This window comes from Triturus cristatus, chromosome 9 (assembly GCF_964204655.1).
Source record: "Triturus cristatus chromosome 9, aTriCri1.1, whole genome shotgun sequence".
Classification (NCBI taxonomy): Eukaryota; Metazoa; Chordata; class Amphibia; order Caudata; family Salamandridae; genus Triturus; species Triturus cristatus.
Genome location: NC_140592.1, coordinates 264,362,714 through 264,386,309, shown reverse-complemented (window position 1 = coordinate 264,386,309; position 23,596 = coordinate 264,362,714). Strand labels below are relative to the sequence as shown.

General features: G+C 46.3%; 1 protein-coding gene across 1 annotated transcript in view; it reads left to right on the top strand.

The window, feature by feature from the left end:
* IARS1 (isoleucyl-tRNA synthetase 1) overlaps positions 1 to 23,596 on the top strand; it is a 645,156-nt gene that overhangs the window by 343,493 nt on the left and 278,067 nt on the right. Inside the window, exons 16-17 of the mRNA XM_085624880.1 lie at positions 5,748 to 5,942; positions 10,774 to 10,860. Coding sequence (XP_085481006.1) covers positions 5,748 to 5,942; positions 10,774 to 10,860 — 282 coding nt within the window. The remainder of the gene's footprint in view (positions 1 to 5,747; positions 5,943 to 10,773; positions 10,861 to 23,596) is intronic.

Here is a 23,596-nt window from a genome sequence, read left to right as displayed (position 1 = left end):
CAGGATGCTTCTGTGGGTGGCATAATCAGTGTTGCAACCCACTAACAGCAATTGATTTAAAGGCCCCTGGACACAGTGCACTATACTAAGGTCTGACACATAAATCAAATATGACAATCATGGAATCACTAATCCATAACAACAATTTACAAAGGGAGCACTTGCACTTTGCCATTGAACAGTACTGGCAAAGTGCCCAAAGCATCTAGACCAGCAATACGGAGTCCCAACACACAGCAAAAACACAGGAGGCAAAGGCAAACAAGCATTTACAATGCAATGGTCTCGGCATTGGTAAAGTTAGAGCTATTGGCATTGCTCATGACATTATTTTTGTTTATGTTTGTGTTTTTAAAACATTTAAAGAAACGGCATTGTCCTGAGCAATGCCAATAGCTCTAACTTTAATAATGCCGAGACCGTTGCATTGTAAATGCTTGTTATTTCTGTCTTCCTCTTTTCCTCCTTACTCCCTCCCCTTCGCTTTCCTCTCTCATGTTATCCTGTCTCCGTCCTCCCTTCTCTTTTTCTTTCATCTTTGCTCCCTCCTTTTCCCACTCATTCCATTTGATCTTCTTTCTCACTTTCCTCCCTAAGAGTCTCCCTCCACTCTCTCTTTCTCTTCCTGCCTCCTCTCTCCAGTTCCTTCTTTCTCTTACACAAACAAACAAGGAGAGCGCTGCTGCACTTCAGTGAGGAAGGGTGATGCTGGAAACCATGCACGTCGTAAGGTTCACACTCACTGGCCATAAGATACACAGGAGCACTGTGACTGAAACAAAGGCAAGGATGAAACCGGCCGTCACTTGTTTTCGGTGAATAAGGGATGGGTGGCGAATAGCTGGGCTGGACAGGACCAGCAGCCCTCATCTGCCTCTTTGTTCCATGGCAGCACAATAACATGGCTCTCATCTAATTAATTTGGCCCACCACCCCGTGACGATGTCATCTATTTCAAAGACCTTATGGCCTTCTCTTGTGTCATGTTATATCATTTCCTTCGATTTTAAGGTCAGGCTAAAGGTGATGTTACGTTATTTCCTGTTATGTCATCATTAAGCAGGGTTGAAACCTGAAAAATCATACTTCTCCGGTCACAGTTTTTCGAAAAGCATGGTCTGCATCCTTGTTCATCCTTGTTTTTAATGTAACTCATACTCAGAATGTATTGTAAAGATAATGTTGTTGACTATAAAACGCAAACGTAGTTAGAACGAGACCATTGCATTTTAAATGCTTGTTGCTTGGACGACGGGGGGGGGGGGGGGGGGCACAGCTTGGAAGAAGGGGTGGGGACTGCCGGGTGGATGGGGGCGACGGTGACACTTGTTCGCGGGCGGGCTCATGAACTTTTGAAGGGGGCTATGGGTGCACAGATGGGAGACACCACCTGGGTTTGAAGGGGGGAGGGTAGGAAGGGCTCTGATTGTATCTGAAACAGAGCTGCAGTGGTGGGAGGGCACAGAGCGGGTGGGGTGGTCGTGAGGACTTAAGGTCGTGTGTAGTAAAAGGGTGCTCAAGTGGGGGAGAAGGGGCAGCTGTGTCGAATGTACTGGCCTCCAAAGATGCAAGGTGCCAAGGGGGAGCCTTTTTATGATGGTGGACGGGAGGGCATTAGGTGGTCCCACAGCTACTCACAATGCACAAAAGAACGCAAAGAACGCAATAAGAAAAGCATATTCGACAGTTTCAAAACAAATAATTTGTATATATGCACGTGAATCTTCTTGAAATTGTAGGAAAACCAGTAAACATCTACTTTAAAAACATAGTAGCTACACAAACGGCACTAATAACAAAAACACTCCCCAAACCTAACATCGATCTTACCTTACAGTGGCTGCGCAGTCCGGTCCTACCGCTACCCATAGAACGTGACCCAATATAGTAACCTAGGCAGAGTCGATACAAAACAACGTAAATAACGAGATAACAAAAGCATATTCGACAGTTACGGTCAAATAACTTATCCCTACATAAGCGTATCATACATCTTGAAACACACATCAAAGGTCCAAACTAATCGGAACTTACCGTATAAACTAATGCCCCGCCCTTTTGTACCGCTTACTACAGAACATTCAGGAAGATACCGATCGCCGCAGATTCGACATAGGACGACGATTATCAGCAATGTAGATCAGATTTGGCTAAACATGAAACATTCATTTTCGGCCAAATCAGGAAACGTATTTGAAAAACATAGTAGGTACACAAACAGCATTAATGAAAACACACTCCCCAAACATAACAACGACCTTACCATTCACTGGCTGCGCAGTCCGGTCGTACCGCTACCTATGGAACGAACCCAGAATACCAACGAAGGCCGATTCGACACAAAAGAACGCAATAACGCAATGAGAAAAGCATATCCGACAGTTTCAAAACAAATGATTTTAATTTGTATATAAGCACACCAAGCATCTTGAAATTGTAGTAAAACTTATCCTTTTATAAAAACACAGTAGGTACCCAAACAACCTTAATAAAACAAGTAGTAATCCAGTTAGTCGCCTTTGTGCTGCTGGTATGACTCAAAGAACAGAAAAACAAGGCAGAGCAAAAGGCACACCACTGCCTTTCTCCAAGGCAGAGCAGAAATGCATCGGAGAAAGGCAGCCTCCTTTTCGGATTCGGGGGCGTGTTTTGCTGTTGTCTCCTCCCTGAGACTTTTCGCAAAAAACACGCCCCCCGATCCGAAAAGGACGGGGCATGATTGGAGTGACGGGACCTCTTCTCCAATGGCTGGCCAGCATTTACGAGGCCAGCCAATGGAGAACAGGGCAGAAGAGGGGCGGGTTCAAGCCCCTCTTCTCCCAAGTCATTAAATCTCCGGACTTCCGGTCTGCCGACCGGATGGTCCAGAGACCTAAAAATGGAAGGGAGACCCACACCAATGGTGCCTGGTCTAACAGTAGCTTATATCAAAGTTGAGGCAGCAATCCTAGTTCCTCATTACCTATCCGGTCAACGATGGCCCTGGAATGATGTGAGATGGGCTTACTATATGTATTCCCTAGGTATTTTACGGCCCCAATGAAATTCCTCTATAATTACTTCATGGGGACCATATTTTTTTCCCATTTTTTGAGGCGCCCTCTGGCCCTGTAAATCCCTTCCTCTGCCACCAGTCCATATCTTCCTCCAGTTCCGCTGTAGTTGGGGGACGGGGGACTTCCCACTTTCTTGCAATATTTTCTTGCAACTACTGAAGCCAGGGCCAGCCATGTCTTAGTGTGTCGTAACCAATCCTCCACCCCTTGAATTATCAAAAGCAACCACTTTGCGCTCATTGGTACCCTTCTTCCCAGGGCCCCCGCCATTTTATCACTGACCCCCTTCCAGTATATTTGTATTGCCGGACAACCCCAAAGGAGGTGGTAGAAGGGTCCCTCTTGTTTGCAGCCCCTTACGTACAGCGGTGACTCTGCCCTTCCCAAACTGTGTAGCCGAGTGTGTGAGTAATATGAGCGGTGTGCAACGTTTAATTGTAATAGTCTAAATCTGACCCAGATTGCTATTTCTCGTGGGCTTTGCAGAGCTTCCACCCAATACTCATCCTGTATATCTCCCATGTCTTCCACCCAAGTCTGTTGCAAGTGTCCCATCGGATCTGGGGAGGTATTCATTAGTTTCCGGAAGATCACCGGAATTCCTTTTTCAGGAATGGGGTCGGCCAACACTCTATCCTCCAGGGGGGAGAAATCAGGGATGGGGGTTCTCTTCCCGATGTGCCCCTTAAGTGCGTGACCGAGCTGGAGATAGCGGAATCTCTGAGCGGGGCAAAGGTCAAATTCTTGGCTAAGAGTCTCAAATGAGAGCAGGGAACCATTTTTCCATACATCACCCAGGTGTTCTATCCCAATCTTTTCCCACTGAGAACAACCCCTGTAGTCAGGATACCTCCCCCAGCTATATTTACTTTTTTTAGTCACCTGAAAATAGATTGTGGACATGGAAGCATTTTCGGTTTCTTCCCCCCTAAATTGTTGGGAACCTAGCATGTGATCTTCTTCCTTACTCTTTTGGTTGCCTTTGCTTTGACGATGCAAGTTACTGGATGGCTGTGTAGGATTAAATGTACTTCAGTAATACTCAGTGGATGCCTGACCTTTGGATCACCCTATTCTATAGAAAGTTAAAGATAAGCCAAAAGCACACAGGGCATTAACTATGTGCCTTCTGCAAGACTTGAGGTGAAATCAAGCATTGGAAACACTTTAAATTATCTTGTAGTACAAGTCAAATGTTCTGAGTCCAGAAACTTTCTGAGTATGTCCTGGATATCTTTGTAGCACAATGTTGATGGATGCTTATATTTGCAGATTTCTCATCTTGTGAATACCCCCAGGTGCCAGACTGGATCCCGCGATTTTTTGTTTTAGCAGTCTCCTTGCTGGCCAATAGGTGGCATCGTGCAGCTCTTCGTCATATCCGTCCTGTCCTGGATATGACTACGGGACCCTATATAGTCATCTCATCCACACGCTGGAGCCAAGTCCTTTCTTTCTACACCTGCCAACCCAGATCTTGAGCTTGCACCCTCGAATTCTGTCAGACTAGCCAGACCCTATTTTCAAACTTTTTCAGTGTAAAATGGACATGTCCCCTCCAAAACCAATAGGGATCAAACCTTGTAAGGATTGCCAAAAATATATGTTGCAGATGGGCTCCTCACACGGCTCGGCATTGTGTCAAATTTTATCTGATGAATCCATAGGCCATCATGGACTGCAAAGCCAAATTCTACGTTTTTGAACTTCACAAAAATGTTCGGCCCCAGACGAGGATGCAGCTGCTAGCGCTCTTCTGGATTGAAATCGTCACCCACTTCTAAAAAGAAGAAACATAAGTCAAAACATGGCTCCCCTTCGTCTCATCACGAGGAATCGCACAACATCTAAGGTTTTCCCTAGCCACAAACTCTGGCTTGGACCTCGGATCTGATCCCGGCTCTGATACTGAAGCATCCAGAGTTCTCGGATCCATTGGTGATGTCGCAGCAAATCCACACCTTTAGTAGTAAAAGTAGTAGTATAAACTTTGTAAACTCTTTTTTAAATGCATACCGTTTTCCTATAGGGAAAACGTGCTGCATTTAAAAAAAGAAAAAAAAACTGCTTTATTTAAAAGCTGTACTAGACATGGAGGTCTGCTGAGCCCAGCAGGCCACCATACCTGGGAGGGCCAGCCATTCCCAATGGGGTCGCAAATTGAGAGTGCCTCGTTAATTTTCATGAGGCATGCAATTTGCGACCCCATTGGGAATCGCAAACAGTGTCTGAGACACTGTTGTACATTATGATTTACGAGTCGCAACTTGTCACAACTTGCGATTCGCAAATCACAATGGTCGTACATCTGGCCCTTTGTCCCTAACGTTCATTATACATTTTGTTTAAATTTTCAGTGATATGTTGACGTGCCTTTATGGAAATGGCACAATGCTGATTTACTGCATCGCTGTCTCTTGCTTTTGATCTACTTTTAAAGAGTAGCACATTAAGTTCATCGCTTTCAATTTCTCTACTTTCTTTGATAATGTGTAGATCATACATTCAGATCCTGCAGTAGAAAGCTGTTTGGTAGGCGAGAAATGTATTGCTAATTTTTAATGTTTATTCTCTTCCAGTAAGAGTTGTAACTAAAATGTATGTATCGTGATATCGGGATCACTGGTGTTAAAGTAACCGTTGGTGACCATGATACTGTGTTCATTTCCGAATAACTTTTGTCTCTTTCAGCGTTGATCATTTGACCATCCCTTCCCGCTGTGGGAAAGGGGTGCTGAGGCGCGTCCCCGAAGTCTTCGACTGCTGGTTTGAGAGTGGAAGCATGCCCTACGCCCAAGTCCACTATCCCTTCGAGAACAAGAGGGAGTTTGAAGATTCCTTCCCTGCAGACTTCATCGCCGAAGGCATTGACCAAACAAGAGGATGGTAGGATCACTCGTATGCACCTGTACACCACTAGCTTGCTTTATCACTAATTACCGTATTTACTTGTTCTGTAGCCAACTATTACCTAATTGAATAATTACAAACTGAACACACATACTTTAAAGCTTTTCCTTAAATTATAGGCAAGTGGAAATATTCTTGTTGAGAATTTAAACATGTGCTCATGAGCCATCTGACTAGACAATTATTAGCTTTTAGGTTGAATAGCAAGTACGTTTAAATTATTTCTATTTACTCTCATTTGATAGTATTTTTGTGTACTTCCAATTTTTGCAATTTTATTTACTTTCTAAAAGCGTTAGTTAAGTCCTAGTTTTCGCAGGAACAATTACCTTGCAGGTGGTAACCGCCCCTAAAAGTGGATTTGTTTCCTTCTCATGACAACATTGTCTTCCAGTACTCTTTCCAAGGTGCTGTCTTGCCTCTCATTTTCGTTTGTGGCATTGTGAGAAACGTCTCCTTTCGCTTTAACTCCCTCTTTTTTTTGTGTCCAGCACATGGTATCATCATCCCTGTGGCACAGTGTACAAGTACCTTCTGGTTTGTAAAATGATTTCACATGGGTATTTAACCGGCTGAGATTGTGTTAGCTATTACTTGGTTCATATTATTTGTTTCAATGTACTCCGCATTTGTGGGTTCTGGTAAAGGCTGCTGTATTTGTGAATTTACAAGTGTTTCCTCCTTGCTGGGTGCTGGCGAATAATGCTGGGTTTTTAGGATTGCCTGCATTTGGAATCAACCGCTTGACTACCTTGCCACTTTGGAGGTTAATTTGGGCTGGATGCAGATAAATGAAAGTAGCAACTGACTCTCCATCATCCATGCCCTCTTCCCTTTGGCTTCATTCCATCTCGCCTAGGGCTTGGGACGTGGAGTGATAAAGTTCCCGGCCTGGTGTAGACATGTAGTTAGTACTGCCCCAAGGTGCTTAAAGTGATTTAAAAAACAATAATAATAATTGTTGGGCCCCAAAATGTGTCTGTGAATGCTGACGTCACTGCCACTGCTGTCCTCCGTACTATTGCGGGTGCCTGCTGGTGCTCTGATAGGGGTAGGAAATTAAAGGTGTGCTTGGGCTTTATTTGTTTAACTTAGAGACACATATTTTGTGCCACTAATTATCAAAGCAGAGTAAACCTTTAGTAGTATTTTTCAATAATAATCCACAAAAGTGGTGCAAAACATCTGGTCAATAACCTCCGCAAAATGGGACTGATGGTCGGGGAACCCTTGTCAACTGATACTGGCCTAAAAGAAACATGACCACAATGTGAATCGGTCACTCTAAGCTGTAACAAACATCCGGGGCCCCAAGCTGCTGTGACAAGCAACCATGATCCCGAATAGCTGTAAAAAGCATCAATGCTCTATATTAAGCATCTTTGGGCACAAACAGCTGAAACCAGCATCTATGGCCCCAAGCTGTTTTAACGCACAACAATGGCCCAAAATAATATTGTAACAATTGTTAATGGCTCACCCCAGGTAGTGTTAATAAGCATCAGTGACCGCAAACAACTGTAACGAGCATCAGTGATGCCCTCGCCTTACATTAGTTTAAAAATGAAGCTGATCCATGACCGCTCCTCCCAGCCCCTAGACCCATATGTAGGTACTGGTGCTCAGTTTCTCACTGTTATCAGTCATCTGTCCACTGCTACATAGCAACACGCACAGGCTGCGCAGGACAGGTGTCAGCCAGTTAAAGTCTTCATGGACCCCCTGTTAGCGCAAGGACCTTGAGCAGGTGGAGCCTGGAGCCTGCCGTATGTATCTTCTTCAGATGTTGGTGGTTACCACCACTCGCTCTCTCTGGACTGTCAAGGCCCAAGCAGATGCTGTGAATGAAGCACAACATTGGCCTTTGTGGGTCCCACATACTTGCTGGACTAGGTCAGGTGCCACAGACCTTTCATTTATTTTGCGAGGAGTCACTTGAACATGTCCCGTTGCAATGGGTGCATATGCATAAGTTACAAGAGGGAAACAAGCACAGGCTGGCTCTGTGCCGTGTTTCATTGCATTTGCAACACCATCTGCAATCCTGCTGGGATGGTGAAAGCTAGTCAGCGGTCCCCTGCATCTTGCACTGACAGTGGATGTCTTGGTTGAGCCACCAACCATTGTGCTGCGGGTCACCAGTGCTAATCCTTGATATCACTAGCACCATGGTCGGTTACTACACAGTGCTGAGGTGGAGCAGTAGGAAAGGAAGGGTGCCTGCTGCAAGGAAGGCAGACAGGGAATGAGAGTGAAAGTGCATGTCTAGAAACAGGCAGCTCAGCTCAGCTCCACTCAGGCAAAGAAAGCATGCCAGCTCCGCACCTATCTAGCAGTAGATGGTCATAGCGGGCAGGCAGAGGCAATATTGTAGTGCTTGTCAGCACTAGTGGCATACGTGTACCTCTGCCTGTGGTAACACGATCTGCCCCTACTCAGTCCAGCCAGGACCAGGCACAGCTAAAAGATTTATTACCATTGTGAGGCCGAATGCAGTGATGCAATTTGGTCTATGCCTCATGAGTCCGCTTGTCAGGTGCTTGGTGGCTTCACTATAGTTGAGGGTTGTTGGCAACTGCCAACCAGTGTGATGTGGCGATGTTGCAGTGACATAACATTTGTGTCTGGGATTGAGGGCAGACATAACAAAAACATCAGTAGTGGGACTTCGTGACTGCTGCCTGCAGGAGCATAAAAAGCCATTGTCCCCAGAAATAAGTGCCATGGCAACCACCTGGACAAATTGGGCACTGGCGCTCAACCTCATTACCCCCTCTGCTTCAAAGTACCTTTGCTCTGGCTCTAGTAGAATGATTGTGCTTGGAGAAATCAAGTGGAATACCCTTCATGCTTTTTCTTCCCTTCTCTTTCTTGCCCATTGAGCGGGAAAGGTGAATCCATGATTGCTGCTTTCTAGGCAAAAGGAATGCACCCATACCGTACTCCCATTTCCTATAAAAATGTTAATGACTAGGAAGAACTTCAAGATATGGTTTTTACTTTGGATAGGCGGTATTTGAAACTGTAGAGTTAAGGGCAGCAGATGATTCCCATGCACCTCGGTAACCGTTTCATAGAGGCTGTTTCCTAAATTCACACTGGCAGGTTCTTCTTGATCACTTGCATCCTTTTCCAGTCTCTGCTGACCGCCCTTCCTCTAAGTCAACTTCTACTTAAAAAATATTGAACAATTATTCTGAGCAGAATACTGCTGGTTCTATGATTGCAGCTCTGTGTGCCACAGTTATTGGGGCACAATGAGCCATCAATCCGTGTACCTGCTGAGAGAATCTTTTGTACCTGGGATTCCCATCTCTCTCCATGCCATTGCTTGCACTGTTTACAGTTCTAAGATTTAGTGAGAAAGCTTGATTTGCTTCCATTCATCCAAGGAGACTGACTCACCTGAAGATAGTTATTTGTGGGCTGAACTCCTTTGCAAAGTTAACTACTTTACATGATCCTTGAACCGTAATTTGTTAGTCCCACTCATCTTTTGCACGTTGAGGCACAGAACATATGGACCATGAAGTGGCTTGAAGAGGCAATCTTATTGAGTTGTAGCCAAGGGCCGAACTGCTACCACGTCACAGTGTGAAAAAAAGAGGTGTTACACAACATAAGTACCAGCTGCAGGCAGCAGTGGAAGTCTGGAAGAAGTGAAGAGCCAAAGCATCAGCTATACCTCGCGCAGGTCAATCTTACTCCATTGCTCATCCTAAAAAAGCAGTGTATGTTGATGTTCTTGATAAAAAAAGCTCATGTTAAATATTTTGAAGTCTTCTGTCCTGAATTATTTGTTGAAACTCTGCTTATTGAAAGTTTTAGAGAGAAAAAACATTCCCACTTAATCTAACTAAGAAATTTCACATTTGGTTCTCAACATTGGAGATTTTCCAAGCCAACAACCAAGTTTCACCGTCTACGGCTCGTCTGCCTAAGACACAGTGAAAACCAACATGGCCTCAGTGGTATTTTTGTGCATCTCTTTTAATCCCTTTGGTGTCTCGTCCAGCACTATTTATTTTATACCCTCATAAACCCTCTTAATGTAATAAAGAGGCTGTGGTTTTATTTCATGCATGATTACAGTGTTTCACTTATTAGTGCTTTAGTCTCCACAATACTCTAGTGTGTAGATTCGTCAGGCCTTTCTTTTATTTCTTAACTGCTCGAATTATTTTTATTAACAGTGCCACTCCAGCCCTTCCAGAGAGAGGCTGTGTTGAGTTTTTTTAAATTGAAAAGTAGGCAAAGTTAATATTAAGGTATGCTCTTCCTGTGCACCAGTATTGCGGCCTGATGTTTGAGAGTTTTCTAGTTCAGTTTTGCCTCCGACGGTAAGTCGAGAATAATCTACATAGAGACGAGTCAATAACTGCATTCGGCGGGCGCAGCAATACTGGTGGTATCAGTTGAATAATTGGAGCTCCCGATCTATGTCCTCGTGGCAGCTTATCCTTAAGTATCAGTACAACCCTTATCGCTTGGGTGGCATAAGCGGATTCCAGGATGGGTGGGTGGTGCTGGTGGAAAGATGCTCCACGGCAAAGCTTAGAATTATTCAAGTTAGGAAGTATACAGTTTATGCAGGCAGCCCCAGTAGTATATCCTTGTTCGTCACAGAGAATGATTATTTTCCACAAGTTGCGTAGTAGGTTTGCGCTTTGCAATTTCTCTGGTTGTTCAGTGAGAACTACTGCCAGATCACTTTATTCGATTTTCCTTTTGAAGGGAAGATCGCTGTAGTTGTTAGAAAGCTCAAGTTTTGCTTCTTAAGGGTAACTTGGTGTTCATCTTTTTTCAGGTTTTACACGCTGCTGGTGCTGTCGACGGCCCTCTTTGGAAAGCCACCTTTCAAGAACGTGATTGTCAATGGGCTGGTGCTGGCCAGGTGGGTGTAGTTTGCTTCACTGACGCAGCATTGATATAATAGTGTCAATTCAAATTCAGATTTTGTTGCTTGCAGAGGCTTCAGTACAGTCTGCTCTGAAATACTGGGCACAAGCATGCCAGGTTTATATTAAATTATCCTTTCAGTAGGGGGCCCGCATAAAGTTAGAATTGTTCATACTGAACAGCAAGAGAAGCACTCTCCTTTCAGCCTGTCCAAGTGAACTCAAGGTATTGAAATTAACCTGTTTATAATCTGAGGATCACAGGTGCGACACCCGACATTGTTGACTTAGCCTTTAATCCTGCAGAGATTGATAAAAGAAGTACTATTGAATTTAAAAATGGCTTCACCTTTTACAGCTTTTCTCAACCTACAAAAATTTGAGCTGGAGTTTGTTGCCTAAAACCATGGTACAACATTTCAGCACCTCAGAAAGGGAAATTAGAGATAAAATATTATTTTATCTTTGTTTTGTGAGTGAAATCCACACTTCAGATGCATGCTTTCTCCAGCAGATTCCTTATCTTGAAATATCCTACAGGTGCTAGACTGGTTTGGGAAGAAACTTTCACCAGCAAAAGATTTCTGGGGTGCTGCTTGCCCTACTGTAGCCAAAGACACAGATCTGCCTTTCCCAAGAGATGTGACGGGGATCCATAAAAGGCGCCATCTCATGTCGGACATCATTTCCGTTTTTCTGCACTGTTCAAATAGAGAAAGGACAGCAGTCTTGTTCACTTCAGCAGCACCTATGCTGACAACCGCTCTTATGTTGTTATCCCAAATATCAGGCTTCAAGTGAGGGGGTGGGTGACTGCATTTATGAGTTGATCCGTAAGACTATCGAACTGAAACTTCACCACAAGTTCCACCACACCATCCTCCTACATTCCCCCATAATATCTTGACAGCAGAATTTCAATCACTGCTTCAGAAGGGTGCCCTAGATAGGATTCCTCAGACAGAAGAAGTATGGGGATTTTACTTTCAGTACTTATTTTTTACCCAAAATAGTTGGAGGAAATCGACCGATTCTTAACTTTGGTACCTCAACACATTCTTGTAAAAGGAAAAGTTCAAGATATTCATGTTGACACTTGGACTGCAAGCTTTGTATACAAAGAATTGTATGGTGTCCTTAGATTTTGTGTCCTTAGATTGTTTGGATTTAGTGTAATCAACTTTTAGTGGCTGGGTATTCGCACTTGTGGTGCTCCTTTTTAGTCTAACGTTGGCTTCAGAGTATGCACAAACATTTTAGCAGTAATTGTAGTACGCTCCCAGAGGATTGGAGTACAGTTCGTTTTATTACTTAAGACGATTAGCTGATTAAGGCATCTTCAATGGAATTACTGTTTTATTTTTTTTATCTGTCACACCTGCTATCTTCGATTCCACCTGGAAATCTCACTCAACATCCAAAAGTTAAATCCGATTCTGTCCAAGCACCTACTTTTCCTTGGAGTTTGCTGTTTTCGACAAATCGGGTAGTGCCAGAAATATGCAGAGTGTGCTTGGCCACATAGATAGTATAATTCAGTGTAAGGTGCCTCGAAGCCACCGAAATGGAAGTGGAGGGTGAGTGTATCCAGTTAATCATTTCTTGTTTACCTGCCTCCATTATGTGTATTAGCTGCGTTTTTAACATATGGAAAAATGTTTTGTTGAGTATCAGGGGTATATTGATGGATAGGTGTAGGTATTGGGGTAGAATAATTATTTTTATGAGGCTAATGCCGCCGCTAAGGAAAATAGGAGGCTTATGCAGTGTGTGACATGTTCGATGATCTGGGCTACCCCAACCCTATAGTTCTCTCAGATTATCAATTGTGGATTTCAATCTATTTTAATGTCAAATAATTTTAATGGCGTTGTCACAGCATTCTAGTGGGTAGTTTGGTGTGAAACGGTGTTGCATGGGTAAGCAGAAAGATCTGGGATTTAGACCAGTTGCTTTTGATTCTAGAGAGCACTCCAAAGCGAACGTATTCTCTCATCACAGGGTTAAGGCTGACATGTGAGTCCTATGGTAAAGTGTTATATCATCTGCGTACAATTAGATTAATATATCGCGGTTATGATAGCGTAGTGTGTGCTCAGTGGGATTGTGTCTAATCTAAACTGCAAATGGTTCAGGAGCCAGAGAAAATAGGATAGATGACTGTTTTCTCTTGCAATTGGCAGGGGTGAGTGCTGGCATTGTTAATTTTAATGCAAACACACAGCTGTGTAGAGAAATGTTATCCAATTGACGACAGAGCTAGGCATGCCTATATGTGTGATGATGATTAAACGGCAAGCCCACTCCAGCAAGTCAAACGCTTTAGTGGCGACTAAGAAAAGAGCAACTCCATCTGAGTCAGGATCCAGGTTACTGATAAAAGCAAATAAGGTGTGCCGATAATTGGACATAGAGCAGCCGGTGATGAAACCAGATTGATCTGGCCTGACCAAGCCTGGCAATAAAAGGTTGAGGCCATTTGTAATTAGCTTGGCTAAAATGTTTGTGTCGCAGTTAATCAATGATAGCACCTTGTAGGTCTCACATTTGTGAGGGTACATATGTGGTTTAAGCAATATTTCTATTAAGGCTGGTCACATAGATGGAGGTAATATTTTCTGTTTACGGGTGCTTCCTAAACGTCTACCAGATATCGGGCCAGGTTACATATGTATCACTTATAGAATTCGGCTGGGGAGCCATCAGGCCCTAGGGCTTTTCCTGCTTGAAGTCCCAGTATGACAGCTCTTATTTCCACTGGTTCAAACAGTTGTATTAAAGATGTTCTGCGTTTGGCCACCAGCCATGCTGTGTCAGCAGTGTTTTTGAGGTAATTGTCCACCTGTGCATACGAGCAGGTGGATTGTGAAATGTAAAGGTCAGTGTATTAATTGGTGAATATTTCTAGTATCTGGCCATTACCCACGAAGCGATGGTTAGCTGCGCTCTCAATTTCCAAAATATCATTGGCGGCCCTGGGATGCTTTAGCATTCTCTCCAATGATTTCCCAGGGTACTCGCCGTCCCCGTATGAATAAGGTCTGGCACATTTGCCACAAAATGTCCTCTCCCTGTCTGCTACGTCATTATATTCTGAAAGTGTGTTTCATATCTGTGAGGCCTCATTCTCTGCCAGCTCATCTTCCAAACTTTTAATATCGCACTCTAGCCGGTCTAAATGTTGTCTGAGTACCTTACGCATTATGTTTAAGTACTCTAAGTTCCCACCCAAATTTCCTTGGTGAACAGGTTATCTGCCAGGAGTTCAGAGTTCAGTCTCCACAGTCCTCCAAATGACACTGCATCCGGTAAGCAGATGAAGTAACACTGATGAGTGATCAGGTAAAGTACAGGTAGGTAAAGTTGTACAGCTACTATCCAGGTCCCTACATCAGGTGTAATGAGCCAGTAGTCTAAATGAGACCACATGTTGTGTACAGAGGAATAAAAGATGCCTTCTTTAACGAGAGGAATCCTGTATGTCCAAGCGTCTAGCAGTTTACTTTCTTGAATTATACCGTACAATCTGTTGGCTGTGTCCGATCTACCTCCAGAGGAGGTTTGGAATCTGTCTAGGTGTCCTTGCAAGATGCAATTACAATCTCCACCCCAAATGAATGACTGTCCATTGGTGGAGACTATTGCCCCCACCCCCCAACCCCCACCCCCCAGAGAGTGGTGTAAAAATTGAGATCTTCTGCATTTGGGACATACCAGTTAACCACAGTAACATGTGTGGTTCCCAGGTGACGCCAGAGGAAAGCATATCTACCCTGATCACCCTTCTCGGACCACTGTAGGCAAAATCCTGTGCCTTTTTTAATCAATATGATGACACCGTGGACATGATACTCAGCCCATCTCCTAGCAAAATGGATGTGTGATCTGGGAGCTAGATGTGTCTCTTGCAGGAGGGCTAAATGAATATGGTATCTGCGGAGGAATGCAAGTACCTGACTAACTTTACAAAGGTTGTTGAGCTCCCTTAGATTCCATGTCAGGGAATTAAGTTTTGCTGTAGTAGGGCTCATTGGTTTGTGAAGGTGTGAGTCCTGTATGCATAGGGCTCAAAATCGTCTGGGCCTCTATCGGGGACTAGTGTTTCAACTCCACCAGGACATACCCATTACCTGCATCCAACAATGTTGAATTCCCATAACTAAAACGCAATGAAAACAAAAAAATATTCACAAAGAGATGAGATAGGGTGCAAACCGTTGGGGAAGACCAACATGCTGGCCACAAACACTCTCACTGAGCTGGAGAGAGGGTCATAGGGTTGTTGTGGTAAACCTTCTTACCAAAGATTGGAATGTTGGGAACTTGTTTTCCAATGGAGGATAGCAAGTTAGTATCTGTGTGGTACCGGCAGGATGCAAGATGGTCACTGAACTATTTTGAGTAGAAAATATGCAGAGCTGCAGTATCTGTGGTGCTCAGTGTCAGTAGATCTCTCATTCTGAGTTGCTTTGGCTGGACCATCAGGGTGTCATATAATGCGGGTCTTTCCTATTGTGTCTCTCCCAAATATGTTTATTTGGATAGTCCTCTGCTTGTTATGGATTTTGAAAGAGGTGTTCTTTATCTTGAGGTGTGATCTTGACTCTGACCAGGTATTGCATGGAGTACAGAATGCTATCTTTTATCAGTTTCTTTTTGATAGCGGAGTACTTCCTGTGCACTTCCTGTGCTGCCATAGTGAAATATGGGTAGAGTGAGGTTGCACAGCCATGAAAGGATAGCTCGCACCACTCCCGGGTCAGTCGGAGAACCATGTCACAATCTCCATAATTGAGGTGGCGTGCTACAATTGGTTTGACTGGAGCCCCATGGGGGGGTCTCCTCACAAGGCACCTGGGTTGTCTCCATTGTTAGCAGGCATGAGAAGGCATCTGGACCAAACATTGTTGTCCGCATTCATTCCACGTAGTCTTCCATTCTCCCTCTGATGGCCGATTCTGGTCCGCCTAGGATGCAAATATTGTTTTGGTGGCATCTTGCCTCCAATCTTCGTTTTTTGCCACTAGAACGTATAGAACCTTCTTCATATTGTGCAGGGTGTTGCTTTTGCACTTAAGGGAGCCCTCCTCCTGAGAGATCCTCTGCTCTGCCTCCCTGATGCCCACGTCACATTGGTCTATCTTATGTGAAATGGAATCTATTCGGGCATTAAGGGTATCCATTTCTGGCTCATAGACAGCAGGATTTCCTTCATTGCCCGTAGCAGTGAGCGCATGTCCTTTTCACCTTGCTCTGGTGTCGGTGTGCTCTGAAGAGCCTTAACCATGTCTCACCGTCTTAGGGTCTTGTTTCGTATCAAATGCCAATTTAGATGGTTGTGGCAATGCAGTCTGCGCTCACCTTCAACGGGCACGAAGCAGCTCCTCCCCCGGTAGTATTCAGACTTTGTGCCTCAGTAGTAGTCGCTGTGGTGCGTTGCCTCTCTGGGCTACCACTAGGTCGGTCACCATCTTGTCTCTTAATGCTGCACTCGGGTCTGAGCTCAATACAGTCCCTATTTTTTCATGTCCTCTGCAATCGACGGGTGGCATCTGTTGATGAGTGTCCCAAACCTATTCTCATTGATGGACGACTGTGTGGGAGGTTTGGCTAGGTGGATAGTGATGGATAGATGCCTCTGACGGTAAGAGCCACACAACAGTGTGGCCATTTTGCACACCGGCTCTCTGTTGCCCCCTTAAAGTATTTCTCTTTTTACAAGTAAAGGCGCTGGGCTGGACAGTACTTATTCTGTTGGTTTGACTATTTGGATTGCCAATCTCTACCCCTACAGAACTTCCCAGAGAAGGCATTGTCTGCTTGTCTTTGCTATCCGGAGGGTAAAATGTGGAAAGGGTGTTCTTGATGCCCAGCTTGCAGTGCAATAGTAGGTCACATTCTGGGACAAATGGGGGTAGAAGTCCACCAACCCACTGGTTTGTGGCCTCTGCTTGCCCTTTAACTCCAGGATGAATTCTGACTTTCACTGTTATGAGATTCCTGTCTTTCAAAAAAGATAGCCTTCTCTTTGAAGTGCAGGGCCTTCGTGACATAAAATGTTTCAGAAAGCAATCATGACTTCTTGTGTACACCTACTTCCATTGTGCTAGTGGCAATGCACAAGCCACTTCTGGTCCTTTGTTCTGTATTGCAGTGGAAAGCCCTCTTCCACTCCTGCATGTGGTTGTACCGGACAGAGATGTGTGGAAGGATGTTCTAGTTCCTTTGTTTTGTATGAGTGCCAGACATGTAGCGGGAAGGAAGTCCCCTGCTGGAAGATGAATGGTAATTAGAGTTCCCCCAGTGTGTATTTGCCATTTTTGTCCAGTTTAGCAATAATGCTGATGCTCTGTGGATTGTCTGAAGTAGTTGCCAGACAACAGTTGGAGTCTGAGCTGTGATGATCACTTGATTCTTGTTGGCTACTTTTTTTTCTGATGGTGACTTCTAACTGCAGAGTCCTCATCTTGTGAATTTCCCCAGACGTGAGACTGGTTCCTGAAACTTTCATAGCAATTTCCTCATGCACCAACAAGTGGCATTGTGCGACTCTACTTCAGATCCAGCCTTCCCTAGACATAACATCGGTCCACTATACTTGCCCCACCTCCACGCATTGATGTCACTTCCATGCTTTCTGTGCTTCCAGCGCTGGAGTCCTCTCATATCTGACAGGGGATTTCCCCTCTAAATTTCTTACGTATGGGGATAATGTCTCCACCTAAAACTATAGGTTTTAAGCCGCGTTGCGACTGCAACTGACGGAAGTCTGTGATGGGCATCCGTGTTAACTGCTTATGGGGCCCCTTCTCCAAAAACGACACAGCTTGCTGCTACTGAAATCTGTCGCTTTAGGAAGTGCTCACCGTTAAAGTCCCAGCCAAAGTCAAGGATGCGGTCCCACTTCATTGACCTTTCATCATAGAGATCACAAGGCTCAGGTAAGTTTAAAAAGTCCCACAAGAAACATAAAAAAATCTAAGTATGGGTCTCTCCGTTCCGTCACTCCCACCAATCAGAGTCGTGTGACACAACTTGCACCTCTAGGCTATAGAGTAGTTCCCACCATGCGGAATTGATTCCACTGCTTTTCCTCCTAAGACACTTCCCTAACAGACAGCATGGATAACATTTTTGGTGCCACGCCAAATACCTCGGGAGCACCTATTGCCTCACGGATCTTACAGGGCCTCCATTTGGTTTACTATCGGCAAGTCCTACAGGGCTCGAAAAATCTAAAAAATGGTACTAGTCCTGCAGGATTAGTACCTTGAAAAATCTCCTCGCCCTAACAGTGACCTACTTGACCTCCGTCTCTGAAACCGGAGCAAAAGTGACAAGATAACAAGATTTAAAGGCATTTTTATTGCTCATTTGCTTTGTGAGCAATAAAAAGGCCTTTAAATCTTGTTATCCAGTATTAGGGGTGTCTTTCATAGATTCACATGCCTGAATCATTCCCCGTCGTCGAGACGGGAGCCTCCGGTACATAAAAAAGTAATGTCCTATAGACATACATAGAGAAAAAAAAATAGGCCTAAGGGCCTCCCCTTAGTAGCCTATCATAGTCCTTATGTAAAAAGGACCAAACTTCTAGAGCCAGCCAATCAGCTATCACCTCCCTCTAGAACCTTCCTGGCAGGAGCCTCAGTCCCTCAGATTTTCTACCGCACGTTGTGCTAGGGAGTCTCCAACCTGAGCTCTCCTCAGGATTCATTTCAAACCAACTTATTCACAGTTTTTGGTGACTTTCTTCTTCAGGATTTCAACGCTGACTACTTCAGGCCTCTTTTTGCTTCAGTGAGTGTTTTATTTCATCTACATCTCCTGGCATGTCGGACTCCCAGAAGAAAGCCCTTTTCAGGGCTTGCTCTTCATGTGGGAAGAAGAGGCTTCATGTGGACGGCAAGCATGAACTATGCTTGTACTGCCTTTACCCGGACCACGTCCCTAAGGACTGCAAAATATGTAGGTCTTTCCCACATAAGACCTTGAGAGACAGGGAAGGCCGCCTGCTTATCTGGCTGGACAGGCTCAAAGACAAGGACAGTGTGGTGTCCTCAGAGGCGAGCTTTTCTGGAGCCTCTGGAGTCTCCCTGAAGAGGCCGAGAATGGCATCTCCTGGCCCCTCAGACGCTCCTCCTACGAAGACGCACAAAAAGTCTTCAGAGGCGAGATCTTCGAAGTCTTCAGCGTCTGATAAAGTCTCTCTCACCTTCAAGAAGCCTACTCTGTCGGCCTCAAAAATGGCAACGCCATCATCTGTGCAAAAAAGGCCATCAGGACATGTCTCCACAGCTACGACGACAGTGTCCACGTCCACAGCGGCGTCGGCCCGCTCGTCGACGACGACCACTCCATCATCATCGTCTGCAGGTACCCCTATCTCATCTATTATACTATTAAAACCGTCGTCTAAATCATCGTCGACGACGAGGATAGTACCGTCGAGGGCATCGTCGACGAGGAGCCCTCCGCCGACGGAAGAGTCGACGTCAAGGATATCTATGATGAGTGCGTCGACGACGAAGGCATCGTCGACGAAGATGTCGACGAAGATGTCAACGACGAAGGCATCGTCGACGAGAGCGTCGACGACGAAGGCGACGACGAAAGCGTCGACGACGAAAGCGTCGACGACGAAAGCGTCGACGACGGAAGCGTCGACGACGGAAGCGTCGACGACGGAAGCGTCGACGACGGAAGCGTCGACGACGGAAGCGTCGACGACGGAAGCGTCGACGACGGAAGCGTCGACGACGGAAGCGTCGACGACGAAGGCGTCGACGACGACTGAATCGTCTACGACTACATCGTCGACGAGAACATCGTCGACAAGGAAAATATCGTCGATGGGGACGCCGTTGGTGACAGCTGAGCCGTCGACGGGAAGGTCGTCGTCGTCGTCGTCCGTGGGACTGAAAACCAAGGAGATTTCTGTGCATGGAACTGCTCCCAGACCACAGATTACCCCGGAAACAACATCTCCAAGCAAGGTCCAAACCAATTTACCTCTGGAGATCCTGCAGAGCGAAGAGTCCGAAGAAGAGTTCTTCCAACAGGCTACTTCCCCTTCCGAGCTGTTTGTCAAATGCCAAAGCACGGACGAGGAGCAGGAAGGTTCAAGTGCGCAGGAGCGCCCCGTCCAGGAACAAGTCCGCACGGAGGTCACCCCAATGGTCTGCCTCCCTCTGGCAATTGTTAAGGACCTCAAGTTCCTTATCAGGGATTACAAACAACGTTTCCCAGAACCACCAACACAGGATACAGGGGTCCCAGTGCCAGTTACTAACCCCCCAGCGACAGCCCCAAGGCAATCACGGCAGGTAACGCAGGTCTGCCACGAGCCGCCACCTCAGGTGATAGACTCAACGGATGAGGAGGCTGAGGAGATGGAGGAAGGTGAGGTCCCGGGAGACCTGACGGACCAGGATGAGGAGGAAGAGTATGTAGCATCTTCACCACCTTCCCCACAACCGCGCCAGGCAGATTCACCACCTGTGGATATAGGTGGTTTTCACAAGCTAGTGGAACGGGCTGCGACGCGGTTCCATATGGTCATGGAGTCGACGGAAACAGAATGCTTCCTCCATGACTTTAAGGAGCAGACGAAAAAGACGTCCAAATCAATCCCTATCATTGACTTCCTCTGGGACCAGGGAAAGAAGTTGATGCTAACGCCAGCTTCAGTTCCTGCGGTCGTTCCGCGTCTGGATAAGAAGTATAGAGCACCATCCACGGCGCCAGCTTGCCTGACTGGCCACCCGAAGCCGGATTCGGTCGTGACCCAAGCGGCCCAGAAAAATTCACGCAATCCATCCTCGCCTCTTTCAGCACCACCAGACAAGGAGGGCAGAAAGTTAGACACAATAGGAAAAAGGTTTTCGACCACTTCGGCAATGACCATCAAGGTGGCCAATTCTATAGCCCTTTTAGGGCGTTATAACCGCCAACTTTGGGAGGATATTGCCCCTTACTTAGCAGAACTTCCGAGTGCCACACAGGATGAGGTGAAAGCACTCCTTTCCGAAGGCCAGTCTTCTGCGGCAGAGATCATCGATTGCGCCATTGATGTAGCCATGACAGGCTTCCGTCAACTGGCTGGGGCGGCTGTCCTGCGCCGCCAAGGATGGCTCAAAGCAACATCGTTCAGGCAGGAAGTGCAGACGAAGGTGCTAGATATGCCCTTCGACGGACAGCACCTATTTGGAGATAAGATTGATGAGGCGCTACAAGCCATTAAAAAGGACACGGACACGGCTAGAGCGCTTGGAACCTTGCAGGCACGGAACCAGTCCTTTCGGGGCAACAAATCTAGAGGCCAGTCCTCCTACAGAGGATCATTCCAGAATAAGTCCTCATATTCGTTCCAGAACAAGACCCAGTACCAGCAAAAGCAACAACAGGGTCGACAATCATCTTACGGAAGATCCAATTTCAGGGGTAAGAACCAGAAAAGGGGCACAGGCGGACGCCAGTGACCGCTTACTCCAGCCAGTCCAGCTACCATCTTGTTCTACACAAATTGGAGGAAAATTGACCCATTTCCTAAAGAATTGGCGCATCATCACCTCAGATCGTTGGGTGCTCCAACTTCTCAGATTCGGCCATTCCCTAGAATTTACCGCCATCCCGCCTCCAACCCCTCCCCGCAGGTCTCCTCACAGACATCTGCGACTGCTGCTCCGGGAAATATCGGAGATGTTAAGGAAGGGAGCTATCGAGCGAGTTCCATCAGCTCAGAGGGAGAAAGGATTCTACTCCCGTTTCTTTCTGATACGGAAGAAAGAAAAGAAGTGGAGACCCATCCTGGACCTCAGGGCACTCAACTCTTTCCTGAAGAGTCAGTCGTTCAGGATGGTGACGCTCCAAGAGATCCTTGGCATTCTGGAGGAAGGAGACTTCATGACATCCTTGGATCTTCAGGATGCTTACTATCACATCCCGATACTCAAGGGGCACAGGAAGTTTCTCCGTTTCGAAGTGGCAGGACAGCACTACCAGTTCAAGGTCCTTCCGTTTGGCCTCAAATCCGCTCCGCGGATTTTCACCAAGTGCCTTTCTCCTGTGGCAGCTTTCCTACGCCAAATGGGTCATCAAGTTTTCCCCTACCTAGACGACTGGCTGGTCAAGGCGCCTACGGCCGTAGGCGCAACCAAATCCTTCAACGCTTGTACCAATCTTTTCAATCATCTAGGATTGACGCTGAACCTTCAGAAATCACATACGTCCCCTACGAGAAGTATCACCTTCCTCGGGGCCACCTTGAATACGGAATGCGCAAGGGCATTTCCCTCAGCCGAAAGAAAACACAGGATCATATCCCTGGCCAAAACGGTGCAATCCAGGAAATCCCTGAGAGTTCGCACCTTCAAGTCACTTCTGGGAATGATGTCTTCCTGTATATTACTCATCCCTCACTGCAGGCTGCGGATGCGCCCACTGCAGGAGGCTCTCTCGAACCAGTGGACTCAGAGCGCAGGTTCGTTCGAGGACATTATAAACATAACTACACAAATATCCAGGAGTCTCGAGTGGTGGAAGGATTCCAGAAACCTCTCGAGAGGATTACCGTTCCTGCTGCCAGCAGCGCCATTGGTGATCACCACAGATGCATCTCTAGCGGGATGGGGAGCTGTCCTTCAGGACCTCAGAGTCAGCGGCAAATGGTCGGATCGGGAGCAACACCTCCATATAAATCTGCTGGAGTTGAGGGCTGTGTTTCTGGCTCTGCAGGCCTTTTTACCACGCATCCAGAACTCCCAGGTGCTCGTCAGGACGGACAACACCACGACGATGCATTACCTGAACAAACAGGGAGGAACGCGTTCGCTCACGCTATCGCGCGAATCGCAGAAAATCTGGAACTGGCTTGTTCTCCAGGGGATTACGCTCAGGGCGGACTACGTCCCGGGAAAGGACAACACCATTGCGGACGCCCTAAGCAGGCAGAAATCCCTCTCCCACGAATGGGAGCTCGACGAGAGTGCACTAACACACGTGTTCTCGGAATGGGGAGTCCCAGGAATCGACCTGTTTGCCACCAGGGAGAACGCCAAATGCCCAAGCTACGCAAGCTGGCATCCCCAACCGGAGTCGCTCGGAAATGCCTTTTCCATAGGATGGTTCAGCGTATTTGCGCACGCTTTTCCACCGTTCCCGATGATTCCCAGGGTCCTCAGGAAAATGAAGGCGGAGCCCTGTACACTAATTCTGATCGCCCCGTACTGGCCGAGGCAGCACTGGTTCTCGGACCTTCATCGCCTCTCCATCAGGACGCCGATCCGTCTAACTCAGCACCCGAACCTGCTGACAATGTCCAAAGGACAAGTGCAATTCCCGAACCTACAATCGCTCAGGTTATCGGCCTGGCTCCTGAGCACAGAGAGTTTTGCCAATTGAACATCCCGCAGGACTGCAGGGATGTGCTAGCAAAGGCGAGGGCGGACAGTACCAACAAAACCTACTCCCTCAAATGGAAGCGCTTCTGCGTTTGGTGCTCAGAGAAGGGCCTGAGACCCCTTCATATCACACCCGAGCAGATATTACCATATCTCCTGCACTTGGCACAGTCCGGACTAGCGCATGCATCCATAAAGGTACATCTGGCGGCAATTTCACGTTTTACCAGGACTTTTCAAGGCCCGTCTCTCTGGTCCAGCAGACTTGTAAAACAGTTCCTTAAGGGTCTTTATAGGTCCTTTCCAAGGCCCCGACGGGTCCCACCGACTT